Here is a 25176-nt window from a genome sequence, read left to right on the forward strand (position 1 = left end):
GAATCTGCAAAATGTTGCGCGTTGGAAGCGTGGTGGGGCGCGTGGAAGTGAGGCAAATGTACGAGAGCCTCGAGGGCGCGCCTTACCGTATTACTAATTCTGTGGATTAATCCAGGGACACGCTACCTACTGCGGAAACTCTTGGCAGGGATGTCAAATAGACGGACAGGTGGACAGGCGCTCTTGACCTTTGCTGCGGCTGCAAATAGGAGGCAACGGGCAAGGGATTGGATCATGCACCGGGACCTGCACAACAGGCGCACGTACCTCTACCGTGTCCCCTGACCAACTCCCACCTTCCAGTGCTGAGTGTGCATATGCTGACGCGTTGTGTCGGGGCGAGGTGGGGGGGGGGGCACGGTGCCGGACGGGGCTCCTGACATCGGGTTCGCACACCGTGCCATTCGATGACAGGCGAAACCCCAGAGACGGGCAAACCGGGCGCCTGCGTGAAACATTTTTGTGTGAGACTGAAGTAACATTACTGACCCGCAATAGGAACCATCATAGAGGTACCGTGCGACCTTGAAACAAGTTTTCAGAACCGGGGCTCGTATACCTCGGGCCAACAATGCTCACGCGCCTGTCTCCAAGCATGTAGCGCTAACCTGGCCTCGCGCAGCCTCCGGCGATGCAAGCGGCTCGGCAATGTGGAATGAGGAAGCTGTGGGCTTGGCGTCTCTTGCGGCTGGTCGCCCTTCTCGTGGGCCTGCCAGGATGCACTTTATCACAACAAGGTAACGGAGCGGACAGGAGCTGCTGGCTATGGCAGTCCACACCGCAGCGTCGCTTGACCTCTATCTTTCTACAGGCTTGCCTTGGGCACTCCCTGGCCCTGCTTGGGGCAACTACACGCTAAGCAGAGATGCCCTGGGGGCATGGGAGGCAGCTCGCGCGTGTGCAGCAAATGCATCATCGCTCGCGACAATATCAAGCATTCTTTCCAACCTGGAGGAGGTCCTGGAACAAAGCTCTGACGTACTGCAGGTGTGCGCGGGCTGGGCAAGGGGGCGCGGTGCGCAACGTCCTCGTGGGACCAGCTTGGACGAGCCGTGCACGAGGCTGCACAACCGGGTGGTGGGGGTGGGCCTGGCCCCTTCAGCGCAAGGCTCAGGGGTTCAGGGGGTAGTCGGAACGGAAGGGGGGGGACAGGGGGCTTGTCAGGTTGGGACCCTGGCACGTGGCCTTACAGTCGAGCTGGGCAAAGGTTATATAGCCGACCTTGCTTCTGCGCGCCGGCTCCGACACTTTTCCGCCGGCTGTGTTGCCCATGCGCTTGCAGTACTGGCTGCGCCCGGATCCGGCGGAGTACGGCACGGAGGCCAACTCCACCTCCCTGTGGATCCTGGATCCGTGGGGCGGCTGCCGCAGCCTGGTGGTGCAGCGCACTGTGGCGCTGACCACCCCGGGCGGAGGCGGAGGCGGCGGCAAGTCGGGCGGGTACGGCAGCGGCAGCTACGGAAACTATGTCTTGGGGCAGGGGCTGCGGCTGGAGCTGCGGGTGGCGCCGTGCGACCGGCCGTTGCAGTACGTGTGCATGCCGTTCGCGGCGCTGCAGGCGGAGCAGGCGGCGATGCAGGTGCGCGGCGCATGATGTGATGTGGGCAGCAATACGAAGGCGGGCGATAGGTTTGTGGGCGGGTGGGAAAGACGTTTGTGAGCAGCGTGACTCCGGGTCGGTATTGGCGTGCTGTACGGGGAGGCTTGGGGGATTTGCAGAGCAAGCAGGCGAACTGGAACAGCGGTCATAGCCCAGGCGCGAACGGGCGGGCGCTTGTGGGTGGCCGAGTGGGCAGTGGGTACCGGTAGTTGTCACGAACCCCAGGTAAACCGGGGCCCAACCGCGCAGCGTGGCGATTGTGTGGACAGTGCTCTAGCCCTACATGCCGAGCTTCCGTTGAACGTCCCGACCTGTTGCGCTGCAGGGCGCGCCGCCGCTCAACCCCTACTGGACGCCGCAGCCGCCGCCGCTTCCGCCGGCCGCGCCGCTGCCGCCGCCGGCGGGCGACCCGCGCGCCGGCCTGGTGCCGCGCGGCTATGTACTTGTGCGCTCCGGCAACTACCTGGGCGCCGCGGCGCCGCCGGCCAACTCCAGCTACTTCTCCACGTTGGACAGCTTCCAGGCGCAGGGGCCGGTGGTGAACCTGCTGGGCAGCTGGTCGCTGGGGGGGCTGGACGCGGTAGCCAGCGTGCATGCGGCGGGCAGCGGCGCGCGAGACGCGGTGCACGACGCGCTAGAGACGGGTGCCGCGCCGGATGAGTACTATGGACAGCCGGCGGCGCCAGGTGGGCGGGTTGCGGCGGGGCCGGCGGGCTGCTCTGCGGGGGGAGTGGCGCGTGGCGAGGTTGAGGCTTGATGGGATGTGGGTTCTGAGCGGTGGGCGGTGTGTTGTAAAGCGGCACTGCGCCGCCGACCGGCCTGGTGCTGGAATGGGGCGGTTTGTGCCTGCGCGAGCCTTGCTTACCCGTGTGGTGTTGTGTGCTTGGCGATGGGCGCGACAGGCACCTGGACCACGTACCCGCTGCCGCATGAGAACGTCAGCATGGGCGGCGAGCTGCGGCTGTCGTACATCGTGCGCGTGGAGGGCTGCGGCAGCAGCGGCGGCAGCAGCGGCGCGGTGCAGCGGCTGGTGCTGGTGACGGCGGCGGGCGCGCGCTACTCGCAGGGCGCGGGGCGCTGCACCGCCACCTTCATGGAGCAGGCGCCGCTGGGTGGCTACCTGGCCGCGATTGAGGGCGTCATGGGCCCCCGCTCCGGCGGCGCCGGCAGCAACGCCAGCAGCAGCAGCAGCAACTTCAGCAGCGGAGGCCGCAACGTAATTCTCCAGCTGAGCTTGGTGTGGGCGGTGCCGGACAACATGAGCGTCACGCCCGCGTACTCCGACCCCAACTGGCCCGGCCTGGTGTTCGGCACCGGCGGCGGCCTGCGCGTGGTGTCGCAGCGCACCGCGCCGCTGCTGCCCTCGCTGCAGAGCCCCTGCGGGGCGGCGGCGCGGCCGCTGGTGCCTGCGGCGTGGCCGTCGCTAACCAGGCCCCGGGCAGAGTGCGGGCCCGGCTCCGCGCCGTCCAACGCGTCGCTGCCGTTCGCGTGCCCGTCCTTCATGTGCTGCGGCTCCGGCGCTACGGACGGCACGCGAGGGCTGTGCGGCACGGACGCGTCCTTCTGCAAGGTGCGTGCCACCTGCCCGCTTGCCTGCCCGCTTGCCTGCCCGCTTGCCTGCCCGCGTGCGCGCCCGCTTGCCAGCCTGCGTGCGCGCCACCCGCCTTCTTGCTCTTGAGCCGCATGCAGCCTGGCGGGCTTTCCCCGGGGGAGCTTACCACTAAGGGAAAGGAAGTGCGCTTGACCCGCTCGCCGCCTTGCCACCCGCTGCGTTTCCTCACTTTGTGCTCCGCGCCTTGCCGCCTCCCTGCCACTTCCCTCCAACCCATCAGGCGAACCTGTGCGACCGCACGTTCGGGCTGTGCCGCACCGTGGCCAGCCAGGACCTACTCATCACCGCCGTCGAGGGCTTCTCGCCCAGCGCCGACCCCTTCTACGACGCCTCCTCCAACCCTGCCGCCGCCATCTTCTCCAGCACGGGCACCGGCAATGACGACCCCCTCCGCGGCGGCGGCGGCGGCGGTGGCGGCGGCGGCCGCGGCCTGCGCGACGAATCGGAGTGGTCGTGGGGGTGGCGCCTGACGCGCGGCGCTCCGGACCGCGAGCTGCTGCGGCGCATGTCTGAGGGCAGCCCCGATGACCTCACCGAGCACGCCTCCTCACCGAGCTTGCTGGGCTCGCCGCCGCCGCTGGGGCCCGGCAGCGGCACCGGTGGCAGCGGCACCGGCGGCCTCAGCGGCATGCCGCTGCTGGTGTCGACGGCGCCGCCGGTGGGCGTGGCGCCGGTGCGGGGCGGCACGCGGCTGTACGCGCTGCCGCGCAACGAGCGGGCCATGCCGTACGACGACGCGGCGCTGGTGTGCAGGTAGGGCGGGCCAGGGGCGGCGTTACGCGCGCGGAACGCATGACTCCAGGACTAGGTTGGATCCACTGTGTGTCACCTGAGCAAGCCAGTGCTTGCGGGCGCTGCATGAAGCTAGCTGTGCTGTCCTGTCCTGCCATGTCCTCTCATGCGCAATGCCTTTCGTCCTCCGCACGCGCTCCCCAAGATTGTCTACCGTCTACCACTCCTTAATCAATCATGAATGCAACCTCCCCTCCCTGCAGGAACCTGACGGCCCTGGGTCTGACCTGGGAGCCGCTGGGGCTGCTGGACGCCCTGGCGCTGGAGGCCTCGCTGCTGGCCTCCGCCGCCCTGCTGCAGGCGCTGGACGACCGTGAGTGCGCGGCGTGGCAGAGGCGTGCGGGGTTGCAGGGCGTGCGGGGTTGCGGGTGTGTGCGGTTCTGCGAAGGGAGGAGGGGCGCGTGTAGCGGAGCCGGAGCCCTTGCGACGCTCGCTCAGCTTTCCTTCCGGGTGGTTTGATCGTTTTATGCGTACCGGTATTTGTAGCTGACCCCTTTTCACGCCTGTCTGGCTGCCTGCCCCCCAACCTGCACAGGCTACGTATGGGCAGTGCGAGACCCCGGGGACCAGCTGGGCGCCTGCACGCGCCTGGAGTTCACCGCCGGCACCGGGCGCGCCTACGTGAGTCGCCCCGTTGCGCCTGCGTTGCGCACTTGCGCCCGACACCCGCACCTGTCCCACATACCAAATACCGCATACCGCCTGCCGCGCCGCTGCCAGCCGCCAATTTCTTCAGTCCTCTGACATTCCACGCGTATTCGACCATCGTGATCTCGCCGCGCTGAAACTGTTATCGTTGTTTGCTTGTTTTCTCCTCTGGCCGCAGCTGCAGCAGGTGGCGTTGGTGGACTGCGCCACCGCCGCCCGGCCGCTGTGCCGCGCGGTGTGGCCGGGCGGCTCCAACCAGGACGAGGTCGTGGCGGGAGCGGCCAGCGCCACACGCTTCGTCAAGGGTGAGCGCCGCGCTGTAACTGCGTGCTCGTGTGCCACTGTGTGCGACTGTGCAATCCCAGTTTTGCCATCTAGACGGCTTTATGCCCCTGCACCCGCATCCACCTACCTGGTGCGCCATTCCCCCTAGTTCACTTCTCTGCCACCCGCCTCCGGCTGAACTCCGGCACCCGCCTCCGGCCACCCGCTGGGATCCGCTTCGGCTCTGCAGGCCTACACGTCCTGACCGTCACGTCGGTGGAGGGCCGCGCGCCCAAGTCGGCCGAGGCGGGCCGCAGCGTGGGCCTGTCGGGCACCGCCTGCGCCACCGACACGATGTCCGGCTTCCTGCCGCCCGACTACCGCCTAGCCTCGCCCGACGTGAGTGCCGGGGCCTGGCCTCGTGGGTAGTGTCGGTGCGGCTGGTGCTGCTGGTGCTGCTAATGCGGCTGGGGCTGCTGATGCGGCTGGGGCTGCTGGGGTGCATCTTCGCGGTGTAGGGCAGCAGAGGGGGGGGGGCGTGCAGCGACAGCAGGAAGCCGGTGCCCAGCGGGCGGCCAGGCATCGGCGCCGCGCGGGGCCATGTGAGCGCGGCACCGCAGGGGATGGGATGGCGGGAGCTTGCCTTGATTGCGGTCTTTGGTTGACAGTCACCGTATTTGGAATCTCATTGCCACACGTGTGCAGGTCTGGGATGACCACGTGATTGAGTGGAACGCTAGCGGCCGGCCCGTGTTGGGCGGCACCGTGGCCATGACCACGCCCTTCGGCGGCCTCGCGCTGCGGCCGCTGCTGACCTGGTCCGACACCGCCGCCGACGCGCCGCCCACCGCGTACGAGGCAACGTCGGCACTGGCCGTACAGTACTGCGTACTGCAAAACCGCAACGACGCCAACTTCCGCAACTACTCCCGGCCATACTCCAGCACCGCGGCCGTGCGCGTGTACGGCATGCCGCCGCTGGTGGTTGGCTCAACTGACGGTACCTACCTAGCCGCCCCTAACGCCTCGTACGGCGCGTCCAGCCCGCCGTCGGGATCCGGCGTGGCTGACTACGTGTCGGCCGCCGGCGGTTGGCGGTCGTTTCAGCTGGACATCGCCAACGGCGAGGTGGTTGTGGCGATTGGCGGCTGCCGTGGTGGGCTGCTGGAGCAGTTGGTCATAACTACCAGCACAGGCCGGGTGTGGGCGCCGGCCACTGGCGCCGGTTTCTCCTGCAGCGTGCCCTTCCGCTATCAGGCGCCGCCCGGCGGCTACCTCGTAGCCATTCAGGTGCGGGTGTGGTTGAGGGGTTCGCGTTTTTGCGTGTAGATGTGAGATCGCACCCGCGCAATCACGCACGGTAGTGCGGTAGTACCGTAGTAGCGCCGACTTACGTGTCCAGCCCACCCATCCCAACCGAATTCAACCCAAAGCAACGAACCCAACCCACTCGCTTCACCCCCACCCTGACAGGCCTCCGCGGGATACTACGTGGAGAGCCTGGCGCTGGTTTGGGGCACGCCGCTGCTGCCGCCGCCGCCGCCCTCGCCCACACCCTCGCCGCCGCTGCCCTCGCCCTCTCCGCCCGCCGGCCTCCAGGAGTCCGACGCCACCAACACCACCGGCAAGGGCACCGCGGACGGCGGCAGCATCGCCACCGGCACCGACGGCAACGGCGCCGCCCCCGCCAACGCTAACGGAACGGTCGACACCGGCGGCCGCTACTCCCCGCGCCCGGTCTACATGAAGCCGGAACCGCAGGAGCCGCCGCCAGAGGACAAGACCATGCGCAACGTGACCCTGGGCCTCAGCATTTCGCTGGGTGCGGTGCTCATCGTGGGCATCGTTGGGCTGACGTGGTGGCTGTGGCGGACGGGCCGCTGCGGGCCCGGCGGGCGCAAGGCAGCGGCGGCGGCGGCGATGGCGGCTTCGTCGCAGTCGTCGGACGGGCGGGGCGGCCCCGGCGCCTTCGCGACGCCCGAGGCCGCGGCGGCGGCGGCCGCGGCTGGGATGGAGCTGTCGGCGGTGGTAGTGGATGCAGGTGCGTGCACCGGAGGTGTGGGTTGGCCCTCGCCGGGTGCGAACTTCTCTGCAGGGTTGTTTGAGTAGTAGCGCACGCAGTGTGCACCCGTGGCGGCCACAAGTTGACATTGCCTGTATGTCCTGCTGACGTGCGTGCTTGTGCCTTCCTGCTTGCCGTGCCGTGTGTGGGGGCAGGCGGCAAGAGCGGCAAGGGCGCGGCGTCGCTGCCCGCCACGGACAGCTCGGACTCGGGCGGGGGCGCCACCGGCGGCGGCAGCCCCTCCGGCTCGCCGCCGCTGCAGCTGCGCGCCGGTGCTGGCGGCGGCGTGGGCCTGGGTATGGGCGGTAGCTACAACGGCGGCGGTGACGGCAGCAGCCTGGGCGCCGGCTCGGTGGCGCACGGGCCGCAGGACGCCGCAGCGCTTGAGCAGCAGATGCACACCGCGCTGTTCCAAAAGGCGCTGTATGTGAGTGTGCGGGGCTGCGTGGGTGTTGCAGGCCTGACAGCACGAAGCGGCCCGGACATCGCGTGCTTTGCCTTGTGCACAGAATGGCGCCAAGTGGGTCGCCGAAACCGCAGGGTCGCCGAAACCGCACGCGCTGCCCTTGCCCTTGTCCTTGCCCTTGTGTGTTCGCAGACCTGGCAGCCGCCCGCAGGCCCGGTCGGCGCGATGAGTGGCGGCACTGCCACTGCCCTCGCCAGTGTTGTACCCACCGGCGGCGGCGAGCCCAGCGGCGGCGTGCTCACCTCGGGCGTCACGGACACGGTCTCCGTGGCGGGACCGGCCACACGCTCCGACGCCACCGCGTCCGGCGCGCCGTCGTCGCTCGCGCTGACGCTCACAAACGGCGGCCGCGGCGGCGCGGGGTCGTTGTCAGCCGGCGGCGGGGGCTATTGGGGCGCCACGGACGGCTCGGGCCATGCTGTAGTGGGCCAGGGGCCGGAGGCAATAGCGGCGGCACAAGCCGCCATGGCGGCGGCGGCGGGGCTAGGCGTGGTCATGAAGGGTGTGGCCGGGCCGCCTGGTGACCGTCAGGCCCAGGCTCCCACACCGGTGGCGGCGGCGGCGGCGGCTGGCGGCGATGTTGGTGCGCAAGCCGACGGCGTGCAGTCAGGAGCGCCTGAGGCAGCGTCGTTAGCAGCTGGAGGGCCGAGCGGGCGAAGCGCCGCCGTTGTCGTGTCCGGCACCACCGGGGCAAACTCGACAACCTCGTCAGCAGCCGCAGGGACAGGGGATCAGGGCAGCCGGACCGGAGAGTCCTCACAGACGCCGCGGCAGCAGCAAGCAGCCGCAGCGGCGGCTGCGCTTGCGGCCGGGGTGGCGGCGGCGGTGGCGGCAGGAGAGCAGGCGGCGGGCGGGGCTACGTCACCACCGTCGCCGCCTCGGTTAGGCAACACAACCGAGCTTCTGTTGGGGCGAGATGTAATTGTGGACGTTGACGACCCTGCCACGTACCTCGGACACGGTGAGAGCTTCATCATTCACCATGCGTGTGTACGACCTTGCCATGCTTGGCGCTGTGTTGTGGCGTTGCGCACTTGCTAGTCTGTGAGGTCACGCGCGCTCGCTCGTGTGTTCGCCGTGTGCCCGCACGCTGCAGGGACGTCGGGCGTGGTGCGGCGCGGCACGCTGCGGCAGCCGGGCGGCGGCTGGATGCCGGTGGCAGTCAAGCTGCTCAACAGCACCACGGGGGAGCAGGCCAGCGAGTCCTACAACCGCCACCTGCGGACGCTGGTGCAGGTGCGCAAATGCGCTGGCACCTTCCAGCTTTCCCCCCCTCCCTTCCCTTTCGTACAACGCTGCGCCTGTCCGTCACCGCCGTCGTCTAGCAAGCCCTGCTTGGAGTGCCCTTCACGCATATCTGCCTGCCATCTTACGTGGACGGCTACCCCTCCCCTGCCGCCCCCTCCCCAACCCCAGGAGGTGACCATCCTGGGCTCCATCCGGCACTCCAACGTGGTGCAGCTGCTGGGCGGCTCGCTGCGCCCCGGCGCCTCCTTCCTGGTGGAGGAGCTGTGCGGCAAGACGCTGAGCCACGCCATCTACGACCGTGAGTGTGTAGCAGTGGGTCCTTGGCGTGGCGGGGTGCTGGTGTCTTTGCTAGTCTGCTCGGTCCATGCGCAGCGGGGTTAGGGTAGACCGGCAACTCCGCAAGCCACTCACCTGCTTCGTGTGCGTTGTGTGTGTTGTGTTGGCCTGCTCGCAGCGGACACGCCGTACAGTCTCGAGCTGGTGCTGCGATGGAGCTGCGACATTGCGCGCGGCCTAGGTGGGGACGGCGCTCTCGAGCGTTGCTTGACGAGGCCGGCGCGTGTCTCGGAACCTTGCGAGCCGTGTCTGTCGCTGTCCCCGTAAAGCTGTCAGTCCGCTTCCGTGTGCCCACCCTGGCTCTGCGCGTTCCTCGCCTCCTGGCGTCTGCGCGCTTTGCGTCTGATGACTGATGGCGCCGCCCACCCTACCTGTGACCCACGCGCAGCTTTCCTGCACCCCAACATCATGCACCGAGACCTGGTGAGCGGAGTGGGATTTGTGTTCTGAACACACTGTACACACGGTCGTGTCCGTGCTGCCTGCCCTGCCATAGCTGCTGTTCTCTTTCATGGCGCCCGCCGGTGTCATCTGGGCCGCCCGGAGCTGACCCCGTGGCGTGTTGATTGTCAGCCCCTTACATATTCTCCTGTCACTTCCCTCCCCAGAAACCCAGCAATGTGCTGTTGGGCGACGGCGGCACCGCCAAGATCAGCGACTTCGGCCTGGTGCGTTTTGAAGCACGTGTGCAACGTGCCACAGCTGGTGTTCCTTTTGTGCGCCTCGTTTTTGGTCCATGGACAACCATGGGCAATTCTGGGCAAATGGGGGAGTGGCTCTTCTTAGTATTGAGGGTTGCCTCTGTCACCCGAAATCCGATACACTCACCACTACGCATCATATGCGGTACTACTCGGCGTCGCCCGCTTCCCCCACTCATTCCCGGGAATCCCCCTCCCCCTCCCCAAGATGGTCTACCGCCTACCACTTCTAGTCATGAATGTAATTATGTAAACCCCCTCTAATACCCGCAGGCTCGCTTCAAGGCGCACACCACGCTGCATACACGGGACGCGGAGGTCGGCACGACCTGCTACATGTGAGTCGGGGTCAGACCAGCAAGAACCGCAGCCGTCGCAGCCACAGCCTGCAGGGCGCAACCTGCACGCATGGCTCATTTGCACCCGTGCTTTGACCCAGATCGTGGCATCTTTGTACACCATCCATCTGCCCACTTCCCTAGCTACGCAACCCGCTCCCTTCCCGCCGTGCCTGCCTCCAGGGCTCCCGAGTGCTTCGTGTCCACGGACGTCAAGGTCACGGCCGCCTGTGACGTGTACAGCCTGGCGGTGCTTATGAACGAGATGGTCACACGCGCACGGCCCTGGAGCGGCGTGCGCACGGCGGTGGGTGCAGCTGCCTACCAGGCGGGGAGGAGGGCGGGGGAGAAGAGGGGAGGGAAGAGGAGGGCTGGGCGGGCTGCTGGCCGGCCGGCCGGCCGGCCGCATGTGTGGTGTGGGGTCTGGATTGGGGGGCGATGGTTAAGTGACCGGGAGGCGCGCAAGACTGCAAGACTGCATGAGCTGTGCAGCCGCAAGCCACCTAAGCGGTTGTGTGTCTACGCGCTCCGCCCTCGTTCCTGCCAGCACATCGCTGTCCGTCCGCCCTGCTGCCGCATCACCCTTGTGTGCCCTGCCCCTTCCCCAACTGTGCCCCCCTCCCTTCCCGCCCTTGTGCCTGCAGGTGGTGGGCTTCAAGGTGGCCGTGGTGGGCGAGCGGCCGGACATGCCGCCTCCCGACAGCCCGCTGTGCCCGCCCGAGCTGCGGCAGCTCATCATTGACTGCTGGTGCGTGCGGGCGTGCAGGGTTGTCTCGTTGCCGCTGATTTGGCCTGCACATGGTTAAGCCACCAGTTGTTCCCAGCACCCAGCCGGCCGCTGCAGCTGTGCGCGCCTGTGTACGGCACTCGTCCTCTTGTTTGCTGAGTAACAGCTCCTGTTGTCGTGCCACCTGCCCTCCATCTTTCTCCTCCTCTCCGTCTTCTCCTCCTTCACTATGCAACTCCCCTTCATGTCCCATGTGCCGCAGGGCGCAAGCCCCCGAGGGCCGACCGTCCAGTGCGGCGGTGCTCAGCCGGCTTGAGGCAATGTTGGTAGCCGCCAGCACGCCAGGCGGCGCCTCGGTAGCGGCAGCGGCAGCCGCCAGCAGCCGCCGCAGCAGCGCGCGCAGCAGCGGCAGCGAGGCTGCGGCGGGGCTGGAGCAGGCGGCGGTGCCAGCGCTGGCGGCGGGCGCACCGGCTGGGGTGGCGGGTATGGCGCCGCGCATGGAGGCGACTGCGGCTCCGGTTGCGGGAGCGGACGTGGATGGCGAAGCCGTGGACCCACGTGGGGTGGCAGTTGATGTACAATGAGGAGCAGCCGTCGGCGGCCGGGGCATCCGGGGCAGCTGAGAACTGGGCGACCGTGCCACTGAACGCTGCTGCTGTGAGCCGTGTTGCGTGCGTGTGATCTGGCGTGATCCAATTTTTTCAGGGCGAAACGCGAGTGGCATACGGTTAATATTTGGTCAAGCCTATTGATCGCCAGTAGGCGGCGGGTCAACATCAGCCGCAGCGAGAAGCGACTTCGCGAGTCCATGCGGCGTGGGCTCAGCCCACTTTTCCCTTGCGAGGGAAAACCATCTTTCTTGTTTCAGGGCGAATGACTAACGGGTATGGTGCGCAAGGAGCAAGCGTTGCGCGATGGCACGTGTGACTCGTGTGACTCGGTGTCTTTGTGACGATGGTTTGTTTTATCGCATTTGGTGGATAGGCCCTGGCATTGGTGAGACTGTTGGTGCGCCGTGTGTCCATGCGGCCCCCTAGCCATGGTATCATGGACTGCATGCAAGCTGCTTCATTCTGCACTACCCGTATGCGCAGTTTGAAGAGTCGGCGCTATGAAAGCTAGTTTGTGGGCTGGGCCCCCAGCCCACGCTCCCCGTGCTAATGGAGACAACTGCTTGCCTTCTCACACAGCAAGTCCTAAGGAATGGCTGTTGGCTGAAAGGAGGGGGTCGCAAGCCTGATTAAATTGGCATTCCTTTGGAAGAGCAATCAAGGGTTGCTGCGGGTGCTCGTCGACCTCCTAGGGCTGGGTTTGGGGAAATTGTTGTGCGTGTCGTGACGTGGCCTGGATAAGTGCGCTCAAGGTCGGGGCTGAGTAAACTCACGACGACACCTGGATGACACATTGTCATGTACGGGGAAGTGATGAACTGAATATGTAACGCGGGGGCACGCCTTGCTGCATAAGGCTTGGCCGAGGCTGCCAGCACTCGGTCGGTTGGCGGGATGCAGATCGGATCCGCCGCCCAGCTCCCCTTGCCCTTGCCCTTGCCGCCTTGAGCACAGTGCCGTCGCCCGTGCGCCTTGCGCGGCGCTGCAGAGCGGCGACGTATGCTGAGGCGGCGGCATTGTGTTGCCTCGCAGTCAAAACTCCACGCGCGTCCACGATAGCAGGCAGTGAGGCGGTTTGCTACGAATCGACTGTTCCCCCCTCTGGTCTCTTGAGTGCATCAGCGGCACTCGCCGTGCCATGCGGGCAGGGCTCGCCGCTCGCGTGCGTGGCTCAATAGCCCCCCACTAGGCCCTGCTCATCACTGGGTGTGCGATGGGACAGGGTTTTCCAGGTTGGCGAGGTCCCGTAGGGTGCAGCTGACGCCCATACCATCTGCAGAAGGCCAACAATTTGCAGCGGCAGAGCAGTAGTGCATGGCTGGTCGAATGCCGGAGTTACTGTACCGGCAAATTGCTGGCTGGCTGGAAGTTGCTCATCGCTGGGTGGGCCCAAACCCGATTCCAACCTCCCACGCCAGCCTGTCCTCATCCATTTCTTGCCCTGGCGCAACTGTACTCCACCCCATTGCCTGCCTTTGAGACCGCTCACCAAACACAGCGTTACAGTCCGATGGGGGTTTTTGCCGCCCACTGCTGGAGGCAGCATCAGCTCCCCCAGTCACCTGAGTGCATCACTCTCGCGGCCCTCTCTCTCACGTATTGCCTCTCTCGCTCTCAAGTCACTCACAGTTAGCATCTCCCGTAATGTTCCCGTGTCGGCGTTAACTTCCCGCCCCTGTTCCCAACATACCCGGGCACTTCCCAGCCATCAATTCGGCAGTTGAAACCCATGCGACCAGGCAACGCTTGCCCTTGTTGGCTTGCCCCTTCCCCCGAAGGGGGAGGGGCAATAGCCATTGCGGTCGCATCGAGCTCGCCGCGGGGGGCCCTCCCGGTTATTCCAGTTTTGACTTGAGTTATAACCTTGAAACCCGAGCGCAGCGAAATTTGTCGTGCAAATAATGCGCCTTTCTATGTATGTATTGCAAAGCGTAACATTATGAAAACGCAAGCCCTATGCCAGAGCGGGGTAAACGCACAAGCGCAGCGTTTGCATTAGAGCTCCAGCGCAACATACAATATATCACAAATTGTATCGATAATCAAGGCTCCCGGCACGGAAGGACGCAAGACGGAGGATCCCGGAAATTCGACGCGTTGGAGGATCCCGGAAATTGCGCGCGAAAGCGCGAGGCGCAAAAGGTTGGCGCTATCAGTTTTAGTTTCCCCGCAATGACGAATGCCGCGTTCTGTATTCTGCTCGCACATCACCCGGCACATCGGCGTTACTCTCGCCCTGAGTCCGTGCCCCCGCTGAGTCCAAGCCCCCATCCCCGCTCACTTACCCACCCCCACTCCCCCAGCCCGCGGCGCCCTGAGCTACCGAAGGCAATATCATGACCGGTAGTACGGTAGTATGGCTGCTCGCAGCCCCCAGCAGACCTATATGATACTTCCACCATCCGCCAGTCCATCTCACCCCACCCCATCCCCACACCGCATTCCGGGGCGCACGGCATGGAGCGCCCTGAGGGGGGAGGGGCAAGCCGGAGTACTGCGTAGCGGTAGGTGTTGTATAACGTTTTGAGTAACAGTGGCCACACAGTGTTACGCAGTTCGGCGCCCATCCACATCCAATCCAATCCAAGTACAAACGCACCGCCGCCGCTTTTGCAGTAGCGGCACGTCAGGTTACCAGCTGCAGGCTGCTGCGTAGGTGCCTTGCGTAATGGCCTCCTCACCCAAGCCTGGCCTATCAGCACCCACAACAAACAACAGAAGCTGCCACTTTTCCAGGGCCGCCCCTCGTCAATTCAATGCCCCCCGAACATTCAAATTAATACTCGCCAGACACCCAACTTCGAGTCACGCCCTATGCAATGCGCTTCCGCGCCGCACAAGTGCCATGGCTGCCAAAGCGAGAGTCAGCAAAGTTCAGACCAAGAAGTGCATAGTTGTTTGCACTTTTAACCACCCATGTTTTCAGAGCAGGTCCGGTTGCGGCGAGTCCGGTCCAGGCACGCAAGCCGCGACAACGTACGGACAAGGTGCGCTGCGACTCGGGTGTCATACGCTCACATCAACATTATTAGCTACCAACCCGCTACTGTATGTAGCTAGTAGTAGCCCGTGCGCACGGCACGTCGCCACCAACCAGCAACGAATCTCCACAAACAATTGAAGAGCGCCGTCGTCTAGGGACCGCTTATACGGTGGTGATGTTGAAGCCGTACTCGCTGCCGATCGCCTTCATGGGCTGCGGCGCCTTGCACGCCTGGTTGAAGGTCATGGGCAGCGTGCTGTTGTCGTTGCACACCTTGGCGGTGGGGTAGGTCTGCGCCTGGCCCAGCGTGGTGATGGAGGTCGAGGCCATGAGCGTGATGGCGGCAGAGAGGTAGCTGTTGGTCGTCTGGGGGTTCAGCGAGCCGTAGCTCTTGTACGTGAGGAACTTGGTGCCGTTGGAGATGTAGGCGTTGATGGACTTGTTCATCGCCTGCCACTTGGTCTGGTTCAGGTTGGGCAGGGTGGTGTTCTGGTAGGCAAAGGTCTTGTAGGCGTTCAGGGTGGACAGCACGTCCTTGGCAATGGACTGGCCCTGCTGGATGGTGTAGCGCTCGTATAGGTAGAGCTGCTTGTTGCAGCTGATCGAGGGCGCGAACACGCCCATGGCAAAGATGGCGGCGGTGGTCAGGGCCACAACGACGACTGCGGGCGGCGCAAGGAAGCAGGGGCGAAGGGGCGAGTCAGCGCAATGATAATTGGAAGACGTAGATTGCGGCATGCACACACGACGGAGCTCATGCGCGAGTGCCTGGCCCGATCTCAAGAGCAACTCCCGCCACGAGCCTCTTCGTGCCACCCTTCGTTTCAGATCCCTGCCATTCTCCAAAGCCCGACAAAAGACCCGCGCGACCGCATCCCCACGCCACCGGCCCTCCGACTCTTATCCCGGCAGCTGCCCGGCACGCGCGCAGCCCCGATACCCCCGACAGCGGCTCACCGGTGGCAATCCACGAGGCGAAGGTGCGCAGCAGGAACATCCAGTTCACGCCGGTCTTGCCCTCGATCATGCCCAGGCCCACAATGCCACCAGTGATGCACTGAGAGGACGAGGTGGGAAGGCCGTACTGCGCAGCAACCATGATCACCAGCGCCGTCGAAAGCTCGGCGGAAAAGCCACGAGTGGGCGACAGCTTGGCCATGCGGGTGCCGACGGCGCGGGTGACGTTGTAGCCGTAGGTGGCCAGTCCGATCACCAGGCCCAGGGCGGAGATGATGATAATCCAGATGGGCGCCTGCACCTTGCTGTAGAGCGTGCCGTCCTTGACGGTGAACCAGATGGTGGCCAGGGGGCCGGCCATGTAGCCCACCTCGCCGGCGCCGTGAGCGAAGATGACGCAGATGGCGGAGAAGACCTGCAGGTAGCTGAACGCGTACTCGGCCTTGGGGTCAAACACCTCGGCGTTCTTGTGGATGGCGGCCACAATGGGGTCTGCGAGGAGCAAAGGGAAGGGGGGCGCATGTGAAAGAACGACGGCTTGCAATATCAGTGTCTTTGATGCTGCCTGCCCGCCTGCAACTATTAACCTTGCCGGCCATCCCAAAGGGATTCCGAGCGCAGCGGTTTGCTCCGCACCACCTCGCCGCGCCCCGCCCCGTGCCCTACTACGCAACCCCGCGGCGAACTCACCCTCCTCAACCACCTCGTGAATATCCACCTCCATGCCGTGCATGGCGGCGCGCTTCAGAGACGTCATGGCCTTCAGGAACTTGGAGTTGTTCTCGGAAGCGGCCTCTTCCTCGGCCTTGGTCTTGGCCTTAGCAGCCTCCTCGTCGGCGCCGCCGGCAGCCTTCTCCTCATCCAGGCGGAACTTCTTGTCGGCCTTCCACTTGAGCAGGGGCAGGACAATGACGATGGTCAGGAAGGCCAGGCCGGCGGCGCAGCAGGCAGCGACCCAGGCGGCCTTGTGGTCAGTCCAGTCGCTGTTGGAAGCCAGGGTCTTCTTGGCACCCTTGGTGAACACGAAGTAAATGCTGCGCGCGAAGGGGAACAGACAGCCAAGCGGTTTCGCGTGAGGAATGCACGTTGGCCTCTAGGTGACAAGGATAGTCGGAACGCCACAATGACGTGAACGTCGCAGCCACTGCCACCGCAGGCACGCCACGCCCACGAGTACATACGTCAGCCCGGGCATGCAGGGCTGCATTCCGCGTTCCTACATGCATGGATTTGAGCCTCTACGCCTCGCAAGCCCCCGGTTACTCACTTGATCCACGAGGTGAGCAGGACCATCACAGGCAGAACCCAGAAGGACAGGACGTAGGAGTTCTCGCGGCGAAGCACCAGGGTGCGGACAATCAGGAAGATGGTGCACGAGGCCAGGCCGGTCAGCACGGGCGACACGAACCAGGCCAGCACGATGGGCACAACGCCCTTGTAGGGAGGGAATGAGGCGGGGTCCGGGGTGGCCCAGTTCACAGCGTTGGCGCCGCCGAACACAAACGAGAACCCGATAATGGCACTGCAAGGGCGGAGGAAAGGAGGCGGAGGGGTTAGTCACGCGTAATGTGCTTGGGAGCCAGACATACTGTGATACTGCCCGCCTGCCCCATGAAGCGTAGGGGAGGGGCACATGAGGGCTACGCTTGGACTTGCTACAGGTGGTGCTACTCGTCTCGTGTAAACGAAGGAGCATGTGTGCAGGGCACTTGAGCTGCTGCACTGCACACAGCTTGAGCTGCGGACATGACGAAGGTAGGCAAGGACGGAGTGCGCGAAGGCTCACCCAATGATCGAGTGGGTCGCGGACACGTTGAGCTCCCAGTAGGAGGCCAGTGCTTGCCACACGAAGCCCACGGTCAGGGCAATGACCATGCCGTACGAGTAAACCTGTGTTCATGCAGTGGGGAGCAGGAAGGGCGGTGGGTAAGGTTGAACGGCGGGAAGGACACATTGGACCGTAAGTGAAACGGGTCCCAGCCCTCAGCTTCTCAGGGTCTGGCACGCCCAACCCAGAATGTGTCAGTCGGGTGGGACCTCTAACTCTACGTGCAGGGCGCACCTCGGGCTCTGCAAGGAACACGTTGATGTTGGCAATACCACCGGCGATGGTCGAGGTTGACACACGCCCAAGCACAAGCGCGCCGACGAACTCGAAGATAATGGCGATGACGACTGCTTGCTTCAGTGTGAGGGTCTTGGCACCCACACTGGTACCGAACGCGTTGGCCACATCGTTAGAGCCTGCGAGGATGACGGAAGCGAAAACCCAAGGTGACAAGACGCAGCGACGCAGAAACGTGTCGATGTAACTTTCCTCCCGGCCACGGTTCGCGCAAAGCATTGGAAGCTCCATAACGACACATACGACGAATCACTTGAGAAAAACGAAACAGGACATCCGATTCACAGCATTGAGGAAGCGGTATCCTGAGGCCGTGGGTGCTTCGCGCTTACCGGTGCCCCAGCCGAAAGCGAAGGCGGCCATGGAGCCGACCACCACCAGCCAGAGGTACTGCGAGCCGCAAGGAGCGATTGATGGTCAGACAACGGGCCGAAGAAGAACATGGATGTCGGGCGCTCGCGCCGAGCTCGACAGAGGAAGCCCAAAGCTTGCGCTCACCTCTGGCATCGCGTAGTCTGCCATGTCTGCTGACTTGCCACTCCCGAGAGCGTCTCAGGGCCGGTAAGAGTGGAAGATTGCGAAAATGGACGCGCTTTCTGTCTTGTTAGGTTGAGCGAGAACCTCGTCGAGGCCTACACAGATTAAGTAGGTTGAATGTATGACAGTCCACAGCTGCCGCCGCTATAAATCGATAATCGGAGTTGGCGTGACAGATGCATATTCGCATCTTGCGTCCACACTTAATCATCCTCTTCCGTGGAATCCCGGCCACCCTTTTTGCACCCTGGCAGCAAAATGGCCCGAAAGCTTTGGCAGAAGGTTAGTAATAGTTGAGAGCGCGTTTCAGAGCTATTCAGGGCACATCCGTTCTGTCCCCTGAGAACCAGTTAGGACTGCCGGCATGCGCAGTTCACTGCCCGGGTTCTTTCGCCCCAAAAAGTATAATTTCAAATATAGGTTTGCAATGTACTTACATGTAGGCGAAGTCATCAAGTCGCGGCGCCCTTGTCCACCCCGGCGAAAGTTGCTACCATGTTGCCATCGGTGTGTAGTTATGACGATAATACGGTACATTAATGTAATGCCATTTCGGGCTTCCGGGACAGTCGGCTAGGCAGGGCTCGCCGACCGTGCCAACCGTGGCCCCTCCCCCCCCGCAGTGCGCGCCCGACACCCCCCTGCGCGGTACTGCCTCAGGCCCGCTGCCCCACGTTCTCATCAGCGCATTATAGTGTAAGCCCTGCAGTCGCCTACCCGGGGACCCATAGCCTACCTCTACGCAATGCCAGGAGTCTCACACATTGGTATGAATTCCCCTGACTCGTGGAGACCCATATGACCGCACACTCGAATCCTGGGTTACACGGAGAAAGCTATCAACACCCTAGGACAAGGCCCTGCACAAATCCCCGCCCACTTCCTCGCAGGTGTTGCTCAGTCTCACAACACGTTTCCGTGCCTTCATCAACCAGTTTCCATTCTAGCCAGGGCGCATCCCTGATCGTAGCACTGTTCAGCCGTCTCGTGCGGCGTGGACGCCCGTACATTTCGGCAACGCTGCATGCCATTTACCCTCGGGGCATGCCTACTGATCGTCACAGTAGTGACACAGTTCGCAAAAGTGTTACGCAGTGCAGCGCCCAACCAGCCGTGCATTTGCACGCACACCGTCGCTGCGAATTCGCGACGGGAGTCCCGAAGCAGCTGCACTTCGCATCCGTGCCTATTGCCCTGCCCGTCACAACAACAAGTCAAACAAGTCAACCCGCTCATCCTCAGTTCCTCACTGCGCCAAACAAGATGATGAGCGCCATACATCCAGCTGTTGAGTCACGCCTTCTGCACTAATACGCTTGCGCGTCGCACATGAATGTGGCAGCGACGGCGGCCAATCAAACAAAACAGAGACCATAGAGTGCATAGTTGTTTGCACTTCACGTATACAAGAACACGTCCGGCAGTAAAGCCCAGTTATGGCGACGCCAGCCGTGGCTACGTGAACCCAGGTGTTACCACATCCCATTGAACATGCTCAGCTGCTAATGACCAGCTTGTGCTTGGAAGTCAGCAACGCTTTCCCTACCTAGCTAGCACAACCCGTCGTCTAGGGACCGCTTATACGGTGGTGATGTTGAAGCCGTAGGTGCTGCCGATCGCCTTCATGGGCTGCGGCGCCTTGCACGCCTGGTTGAAGGTCATGGGCAGCGTGCTGTTGTCGTTGCACACCTTGGCGGTGGGGTAGGTCTGCGCCTGGCCCAGCGTGGTGATGGAGGTCGAGGCCATGAGCGTGATGGCGGCAGAGAGGTAGCTGTTGGTCGTCTGGGGGTTCAGCGAGCCGTAGCTCTTGTACGTGAGGAACTTGGTGCCGTTGGAGATGTAGGCGTTGATGGACTTGTTCATCGCCTGCCACTTGGTCTGGTTCAGGTTGGGCAGGGTGGTGTTCTGGTAGGCAAAGGTCTTGTAGGCGTTCAGGGTGGACAGCACGTCCTTGGCAATGGACTGGCCCTGCTCGATGGTATAGCGCTCGTACAGGTAGAGCTGCTTGTTGCAGCTGATCGAGGGCGCGAACACGCCCATGGCAAAGATGGCGGCGGTAGTCAGGGCCACAACGACGACTGCGGGAGGCGCAAGCACAGAGGCGTGGGTGTCAGCATACTAGCACGCGAATTGAGGTGGCACGAACCCTGTGTTTTTCCGCGTCTGCCCATAGCGCGCGCCTGTCCCTGTCATTATCCGCCGCCCAGCTCCCGAACCCACCAGCCGCAACCAACATGGCCCTTTCGTGCCACCCCCCTAACACATCCCCAGGCGTTTGCGCTTACTACGCCTGCGAGCAGCTCACCGGTAGCAACCCACGAGGCGAAGGTGCGCAGCAGGAACATCCAGTTCACGCCGGTCTTGCCCTCGATCATGCCCAGGCCCACAATGCCACCCGTGATGCACTGAGAAGACGAGGTGGGAAGGCCGTACTGTGCGGCAACCATAATGACGATGGCGGTTGACAGCTCAGCAGCGAAGCCACGAGTGGGCGACAGCTTGGCCATGCGGGTGCCGACGGCGCGGGTGACGTTGTAGCCGTAGGTGGCCAGGCCGATCACCAGGCCCAGGGCGGAGATGATGATAATCCAGATGGGTGCCTGCACCTTGCTGTAGAGCGTGCCGTCCTTGACGGTGAACCAGATGGTGGCCAGGGGGCCGGCCATGTAGCCCACCTCGCCGGCGCCGTGAGCGAAAATGACGCAGATGGCGGAGAAGACCTGCAGGTAGCTGAACGCGTACTCGGCCTTGGGGTCAAACACCTCGGCGTTCTTGTGGATGGCGGCCACAATGGGGTCTGCGAGGTAGGAGCAAAGGGAGAGAGGGCACATATTTTGTAAGTAGACGGCTTGCAAGTCCACTTTCGTGTATATATGCTGCCTGCCCGCCTGCAACTAACTTCGCCGGCCATTCTGAAGGGCCTCGGTGCGTAGGGGTTTGCTCTTTTGCCACCTTGCCCATTCCTGCCCTGTGCTCCACCTTGCCCATTCCTGCCCTGTGCTCTATAAGCGCACCGCAATGCCCCGGAATACATGCGCTGCCAACACATGCAACCCCGCAGCGAACTCACCCTCCTCAACCACCTCATGCACGTCCACCTCCAGGCCGTGCATGGCGGCGCGCTTCAGCGACGTCATCGCCTTCAGGAACTTGGAGTTGGTCTCGGAAGCGGCCTCGTCCTCAGCCTTAGCCTTAGCCTTAGCAGCCTCCTCGTCGGCGCCGCCGGCAGCCTTCTCCTCATCCATACGGAACTTCTTGTCGGCCTTCCACTTGAGCAGGGGCAGGACCAGGACGATGGTCAGGAAGGCCAGGCCGGCAGCGCAGCAGGCAGCAATCCAGGCAGCCTTGGCGTCGGTCCAGTCGTCGCTAGAAGACAGAGTCTTCTTGGCACCCTTGGTGAACACGAAGTAAATGCTGCGCGAAGGGGAACAGACAGGACGGGGTGGCGGGAGCTCCGTTTAAAAACCCATTCGCGAGGGCACACACGGACCCTTCAAAGACTCTCAAGGCCCCCGGGTTGGCTCAGCTGTGCCTTAAGCAGCAACGTAGACAATAAAAAACACCAGAATGCCGGCAAACCACACAGCATGCTGAGAAGTAGGGTACGCGCTGTGGTCGGAATGCCACTCACTTGATCCATGTGGTGATCATGACCATCACAGGCAGAACCCAGAAGGACAGGACGTAGGAGTTCTCGCGGCGAAGCACCAGGGTGCGGACAATCAGGAAGAGAATGCACGAGCACAGGCCGGTCAGCACGGGCGACACGAACCAGGCCAGCACGATGGGCACAACGCCCTTGTAGGGAGGGAATGAGGCCGAGTCCGGGGTGGCCCAGTTAACAGCGTTGGCGCCGCCGAACACGAACGAGAAGCCGATGATGGCACTGCAAGGGAAGGAGGCGGAGGGGCGGACATGTTGGTTGAAGAGCACGTAATGCCTGTCGCACCAGACAGCTAGGTCCAACACATCAGCCCACAATGTTCCCCGGGAGGTCGAGGGGCGCGATGACGGTCGAGGGGCGCAATGAAGGTAGGCAAGGACGCGAAGGCTCACCCAATGATCGAGTGGGTCGCGGACACGTTGAGCTCCCAGTAGGAGGCCAGTGCTTGCCACACGAAGCCCACGGTCAAGGCAATGATCATGCCGTACGAGTAAACCTGTGTTCATGCAGTGGGGAGCAGGAAGGGCGGTGGGTAAGGTTGAACGGCGGGAAGGACACATTGGAAGGTACCGTAAGTGAAACGGGTCCCAGCCCGCAGCTCTCAGGGTTCGACACGCCGGAACACACGCCTGTATTAGTCAAGCGTGACTATGCTACCCTACGTGAGGTGCGCACCTCGGGCTCTGCAAGGAACACGTTGATGTTGGCAATACCACCGGCGATGGTCGAGGTTGACACACGTCCGAGCACAAGCGCGCCGACGAACTCGAAGATGATGGCGATGATAACTGCTTGCTTCAGTGTGAGGGTCTTGGCACCAACACTGGTACCGAACGCGTTGGCCACATCGTTGGAGCCTGCGAGGATGACGGAAGCAAAAACCCAAGGTGATAAGACGAAGAAACAATGCATGGCCGAAGTGCATGTCGGTAATAGGTGCGCTGAACACCCCAGCCACTGGCCGCATGCAAAGCATCTGGAGCTCCTCAAACGGCATGCGCAACTACAACTACGCCGGAGAAAGTATTATGCTTGCTCGACGTGGTGCGTGGCGCTTTGCGAGCGGTCACCCGAGGCCAAGCGAGGCCTGCGCTTACCAGTGCCCCAGCCGAAAGCGAAGGCGGCCATGGAGCCGACCACCACCAGCCAGAGGTACTGCGAGCATAACAATGAATTGCTTGTAAGCACTGCTGCTCGTTAGCCCGCCGCTCGCAGAGCGAGATGTGCAGCAGCGCTCGCCACAATTATAACAGCGTATGCGCAGAGGATGTGCCCACCTCTGGCATTGCGAAGTCCGCCATTGCTGTTGACTTTGTTGAATACGCAGCACGCGCGGGGAAGAGTGGACGCTGAAAAAGTTTGGACGCTGAAAAGTTTGGAAGGTTGGAGCTTGCTGCTGGAAGGCTATCACAGCCAACTTGAGCACAGGCCGATATTAAGTTCTATGCACCTGATTATTGCACCAAGAATTCGGAGGTTAAATGGACTTTTCAGCGCCGGCGTGGATTCGATCGAATATTATTGACATTCATTTGGCATCTTGACATCGATTCCCGAACGGCGCCCCGCAACCTGGCCATTAATCAGCAATGAAGGCGTTTGTTTCTTAATCCTGCTGCTGTAAAGCGGTGCAATGCGGGCATAAATAAGTCAGCCGCCGCGAATCCCCGCTGCTTTTACGCTTGCTTAAGAACGTAGCACTGGCGTCATGTAATGTTTCGATGGAAAGCTTTCGGAAGCGGTCAAGCTGTGCTGAACTATATCTTGAGTCAGAGTCGCGAAGTCAGACTGGCAGCACGCTGGGCATCAGGCTGGGCATTGAGAAATCCTATGAAAATGCGACTCGGTTGCCACTGCATTTTGATTGTCAAACTGGGATCCGTAAATCACACATCAATCAGGCGCTGCCGCCGCTGGTTCAAAAACCCGAGACAGATCACCCGCGCTGCAGGGCGAAGCGCCAGGTCTGTCAAGAACGCACACGAAGTGTCCCTGTGGCAGTGTGGGCAGCGGGGGGGGGGGCGTGCCGGGAGGGTGACATTCACGATAAGGGTCTCACACATGTGGCCGGGTGGAGGGGGATGTGGAGGGAGGATGTGAGGCAATCAGCACATCCCGTGCCATCCGCAGGTGGGTCAGTATGCATCAAGCAGCAACCGCCCCGTACGCTCTATATAGTACACATAATGCATTGCTGTGTGGCCCAGGAACATGCATGGCGTTGTAGTTTGCCAGGAAGGAGGTCAGCAACGGTCGCGGGGGCATAAGTGTGCCATTGGACAGTGTCAAGGCAGGTTGGTGAAGTCCCGTAGGGTGCAGCTGATTCCCAGACCCCAGCAGATGGCAAACAGCTTGTAAAGGCAGTGCATGAGCGCGCGGCTGGTCGAACGCCGGAGTTACTGTACCGGCGGGCACGTATGCATACGTCGCTGGGTACACAGCAGCTCCCACACAGTGTGCATGTGGCGATGCTGCTACGCACGTGGCGTATGTGCCTGTGGGCGGCAGCGTGAGGGGCGCACAGCGTAGGCAAGCAGGCAGGGCGCGACTCGATGGGCGATGGGACAGTGTTAAGGCAGGCTGGCCGAGTCCCGCAGGATGCAGCTGATTCCCAGACCCCAGCAAATGGCAGACAATTTGCACCGGCAGGGCAGGAGTGCGCGGCTGGTCGAACGCCGCAGTTACTGCTGTAGGGCGCGTCTGGAGTCGCTCGGGGGAATTCAGCCGGCGGGGTTCACGTTTGTTTGACCGGAGACCACTCGTCTGACACCCGCGCAGACGGGTCGTAAAGGATTGCACGTATACACTCACAAGACGCGCATCTATGTGGGGCAAAACTGTCTGGGTCGCGTATGCAATTGGACCTGCTCGAGCCCTGAGCTCCAACTTACCATCTATCGTGGGGCCCTGGGGCGAGCGACGCCAGAGAGCAATGCTCCTGCGCTGCATCCCTTCCACGCTATAAAGTAAGGTCATATGACTGGGCCGCTGCCGGACTTGACCTGGCGAAGCGGCTTGGTCTAGGCATTAATGATGGAACACTGTTGCCACGCGCACGCACGTGCAGTCACTAAGTCAGGTCGGTGACAGTAAGGGGCTAGGGCGAGTGTATTTAATGAACAGGGCAGCGACGCGGCTGAGCGCTCGCCTAGCGCACCGATTCCCCGTTGGCGGTTATGGGTGCGTGGTTTCCCACGACAGACAGGGCCGCGCCGGTCGGGCAGAAGCTGTGGGGTTGTAAGAGGAAGCTTATCGTATCAAGGGCCCGTTTATAGCTAAAACTACTCTGGTGCTACATGTATCACGTGAGACGCCGCTCCCGCCAAGTGGCCAACCGCCGCGTTCGGCCTCGCTCGCTACGCCTCGCTTCAGGTCCTTGGTCCTGTCTCGCGCTGGAGTCGCCGCAGCGACTACTAATTATGACAGGTTACCCACCATATGCGTATCGTGCCAGCGGCGCAAACTTTACTTTTGCAAGCAAGCGGAACCTGCTAAATGTACAACG

General features: G+C 63.0%; 4 protein-coding genes across 4 annotated transcripts; 1 reads left to right on the plus strand and 3 right to left on the minus strand.

Moving 5' to 3' along the window:
* The first annotated feature begins 501 nt into the window (after positions 1-501).
* On the plus strand, positions 502-12247 carry CHLRE_07g325739v5 (uncharacterized protein). The gene is made up of 23 exons (XM_043064071.1): positions 502-737; positions 812-987; positions 1283-1579; positions 1926-2286; positions 2503-3170; positions 3433-3965; positions 4208-4317; positions 4540-4625; positions 4831-4957; positions 5167-5315; positions 5622-6206; positions 6390-6957; positions 7134-7405; positions 7577-8405; positions 8541-8680; positions 8861-8990; positions 9147-9209; positions 9417-9451; positions 9637-9696; positions 10003-10067; positions 10251-10374; positions 10712-10815; positions 11057-12247. Exons 1-23 carry the CDS (start codon positions 656-658, stop codon positions 11376-11378), a joined length of 5886 nt encoding a protein of 1961 aa, XP_042922638.1. The 5' UTR covers positions 502-655; the 3' UTR covers positions 11379-12247.
* A 646-nt stretch (positions 12248-12893) lies between these two features.
* On the minus strand, positions 12894-18381 carry CHLRE_07g325740v5 (uncharacterized protein). The gene is made up of 8 exons (XM_001702812.2): positions 17969-18381; positions 17803-17860; positions 17408-17589; positions 17132-17235; positions 16613-16867; positions 16036-16379; positions 15346-15837; positions 12894-15050 (listed from the first exon to the last, which is right to left on the minus strand). Exons 1-8 carry the CDS (start codon positions 17990-17992, stop codon positions 14551-14553), a joined length of 1959 nt encoding a protein of 652 aa, XP_001702864.1. The 5' UTR covers positions 17993-18381; the 3' UTR covers positions 12894-14550.
* A 47-nt stretch (positions 18382-18428) lies between these two features.
* CHLRE_07g325741v5 (uncharacterized protein) lies at positions 18429-23391 on the minus strand. Its single transcript, XM_001702811.2, has 8 exons — positions 22949-23391; positions 22769-22826; positions 22347-22528; positions 22064-22167; positions 21639-21893; positions 21078-21421; positions 20313-20804; positions 18429-20085 (listed from the first exon to the last, which is right to left on the minus strand). Exons 1-8 carry the CDS (start codon positions 22970-22972, stop codon positions 19586-19588), a joined length of 1959 nt encoding a protein of 652 aa, XP_001702863.1. The 5' UTR covers positions 22973-23391; the 3' UTR covers positions 18429-19585.
* Positions 23392-23445: 54 nt separating this feature from the next.
* Positions 23446-24751, minus strand: CHLRE_07g325742v5 (uncharacterized protein). Its single transcript, XM_043064072.1, has 3 exons — positions 24563-24751; positions 24077-24166; positions 23446-23663 (listed from the first exon to the last, which is right to left on the minus strand). Exons 1-3 carry the CDS (start codon positions 24618-24620, stop codon positions 23641-23643), a joined length of 171 nt encoding a protein of 56 aa, XP_042922639.1. The 5' UTR covers positions 24621-24751; the 3' UTR covers positions 23446-23640.
* Positions 24752-25176: the final 425 nt, after the last annotated feature.

Source organism: Chlamydomonas reinhardtii, chromosome 7 (genome assembly GCF_000002595.2).
Source record: "Chlamydomonas reinhardtii strain CC-503 cw92 mt+ chromosome 7, whole genome shotgun sequence".
Taxonomy (NCBI): Eukaryota; Viridiplantae; Chlorophyta; class Chlorophyceae; order Chlamydomonadales; family Chlamydomonadaceae; genus Chlamydomonas; species Chlamydomonas reinhardtii.

Bases quoted from the DNA above. Each gene is read 5' to 3' on its own strand.
- CHLRE_07g325739v5 (XM_043064071.1), top strand. From the start codon at position 656: ATGAGGAAGCTGTGGGCTTGGCGTCTCTTGCGGCTGGTCGCCCTTCTC. The intron at 6,958-7,133 runs GTGCGTGCACCG...GTGTGGGGGCAG, and splicing joins GGCGGTGGTAGTGGATGCAG to GCGGCAAGAGCGGCAAGGGC. The intron at 10,068-10,250 runs GTGAGTCGGGGT...GCCTGCCTCCAG, and splicing joins GTCGGCACGACCTGCTACAT to GGCTCCCGAGTGCTTCGTGT.
- CHLRE_07g325740v5 (XM_001702812.2), bottom strand. From the start codon at position 17,992: ATGGCAGACTACGCGATGCCAGAG. The intron at 17,861-17,968 runs GTGAGCGCAAGC...TGCGGCTCGCAG, and splicing joins CAGACTACGCGATGCCAGAG to TACCTCTGGCTGGTGGTGGT. The intron at 15,838-16,035 runs GTGAGTTCGCCG...TGCTCCTCGCAG, and splicing joins TCACGAGGTGGTTGAGGAGG to ACCCCATTGTGGCCGCCATC.
- CHLRE_07g325741v5 (XM_001702811.2), bottom strand. From the start codon at position 22,972: ATGGCGGACTTCGCAATGCCAGAG. The intron at 22,827-22,948 runs GTGGGCACATCC...TTATGCTCGCAG, and splicing joins CGGACTTCGCAATGCCAGAG to TACCTCTGGCTGGTGGTGGT. The intron at 21,894-22,063 runs GTGAGCCTTCGC...CTTCCCTTGCAG, and splicing joins GCGACCCACTCGATCATTGG to TGCCATCATCGGCTTCTCGT.
- CHLRE_07g325742v5 (XM_043064072.1), bottom strand. From the start codon at position 24,620: ATGCAGCGCAGGAGCATTGCTCTCTGGCGTCGCTCGCCCCAGGGCCCC. The intron at 24,167-24,562 runs GTAAGTTGGAGC...TGCCGCCCACAG, and splicing joins CCAGGGCCCCACGATAGATG to GCACATACGCCACGTGCGTA. The intron at 23,664-24,076 runs GTACAGTAACTC...ACACTGCCACAG, and splicing joins GTATGCATACGTGCCCGCCG to GGACACTTCGTGTGCGTTCT.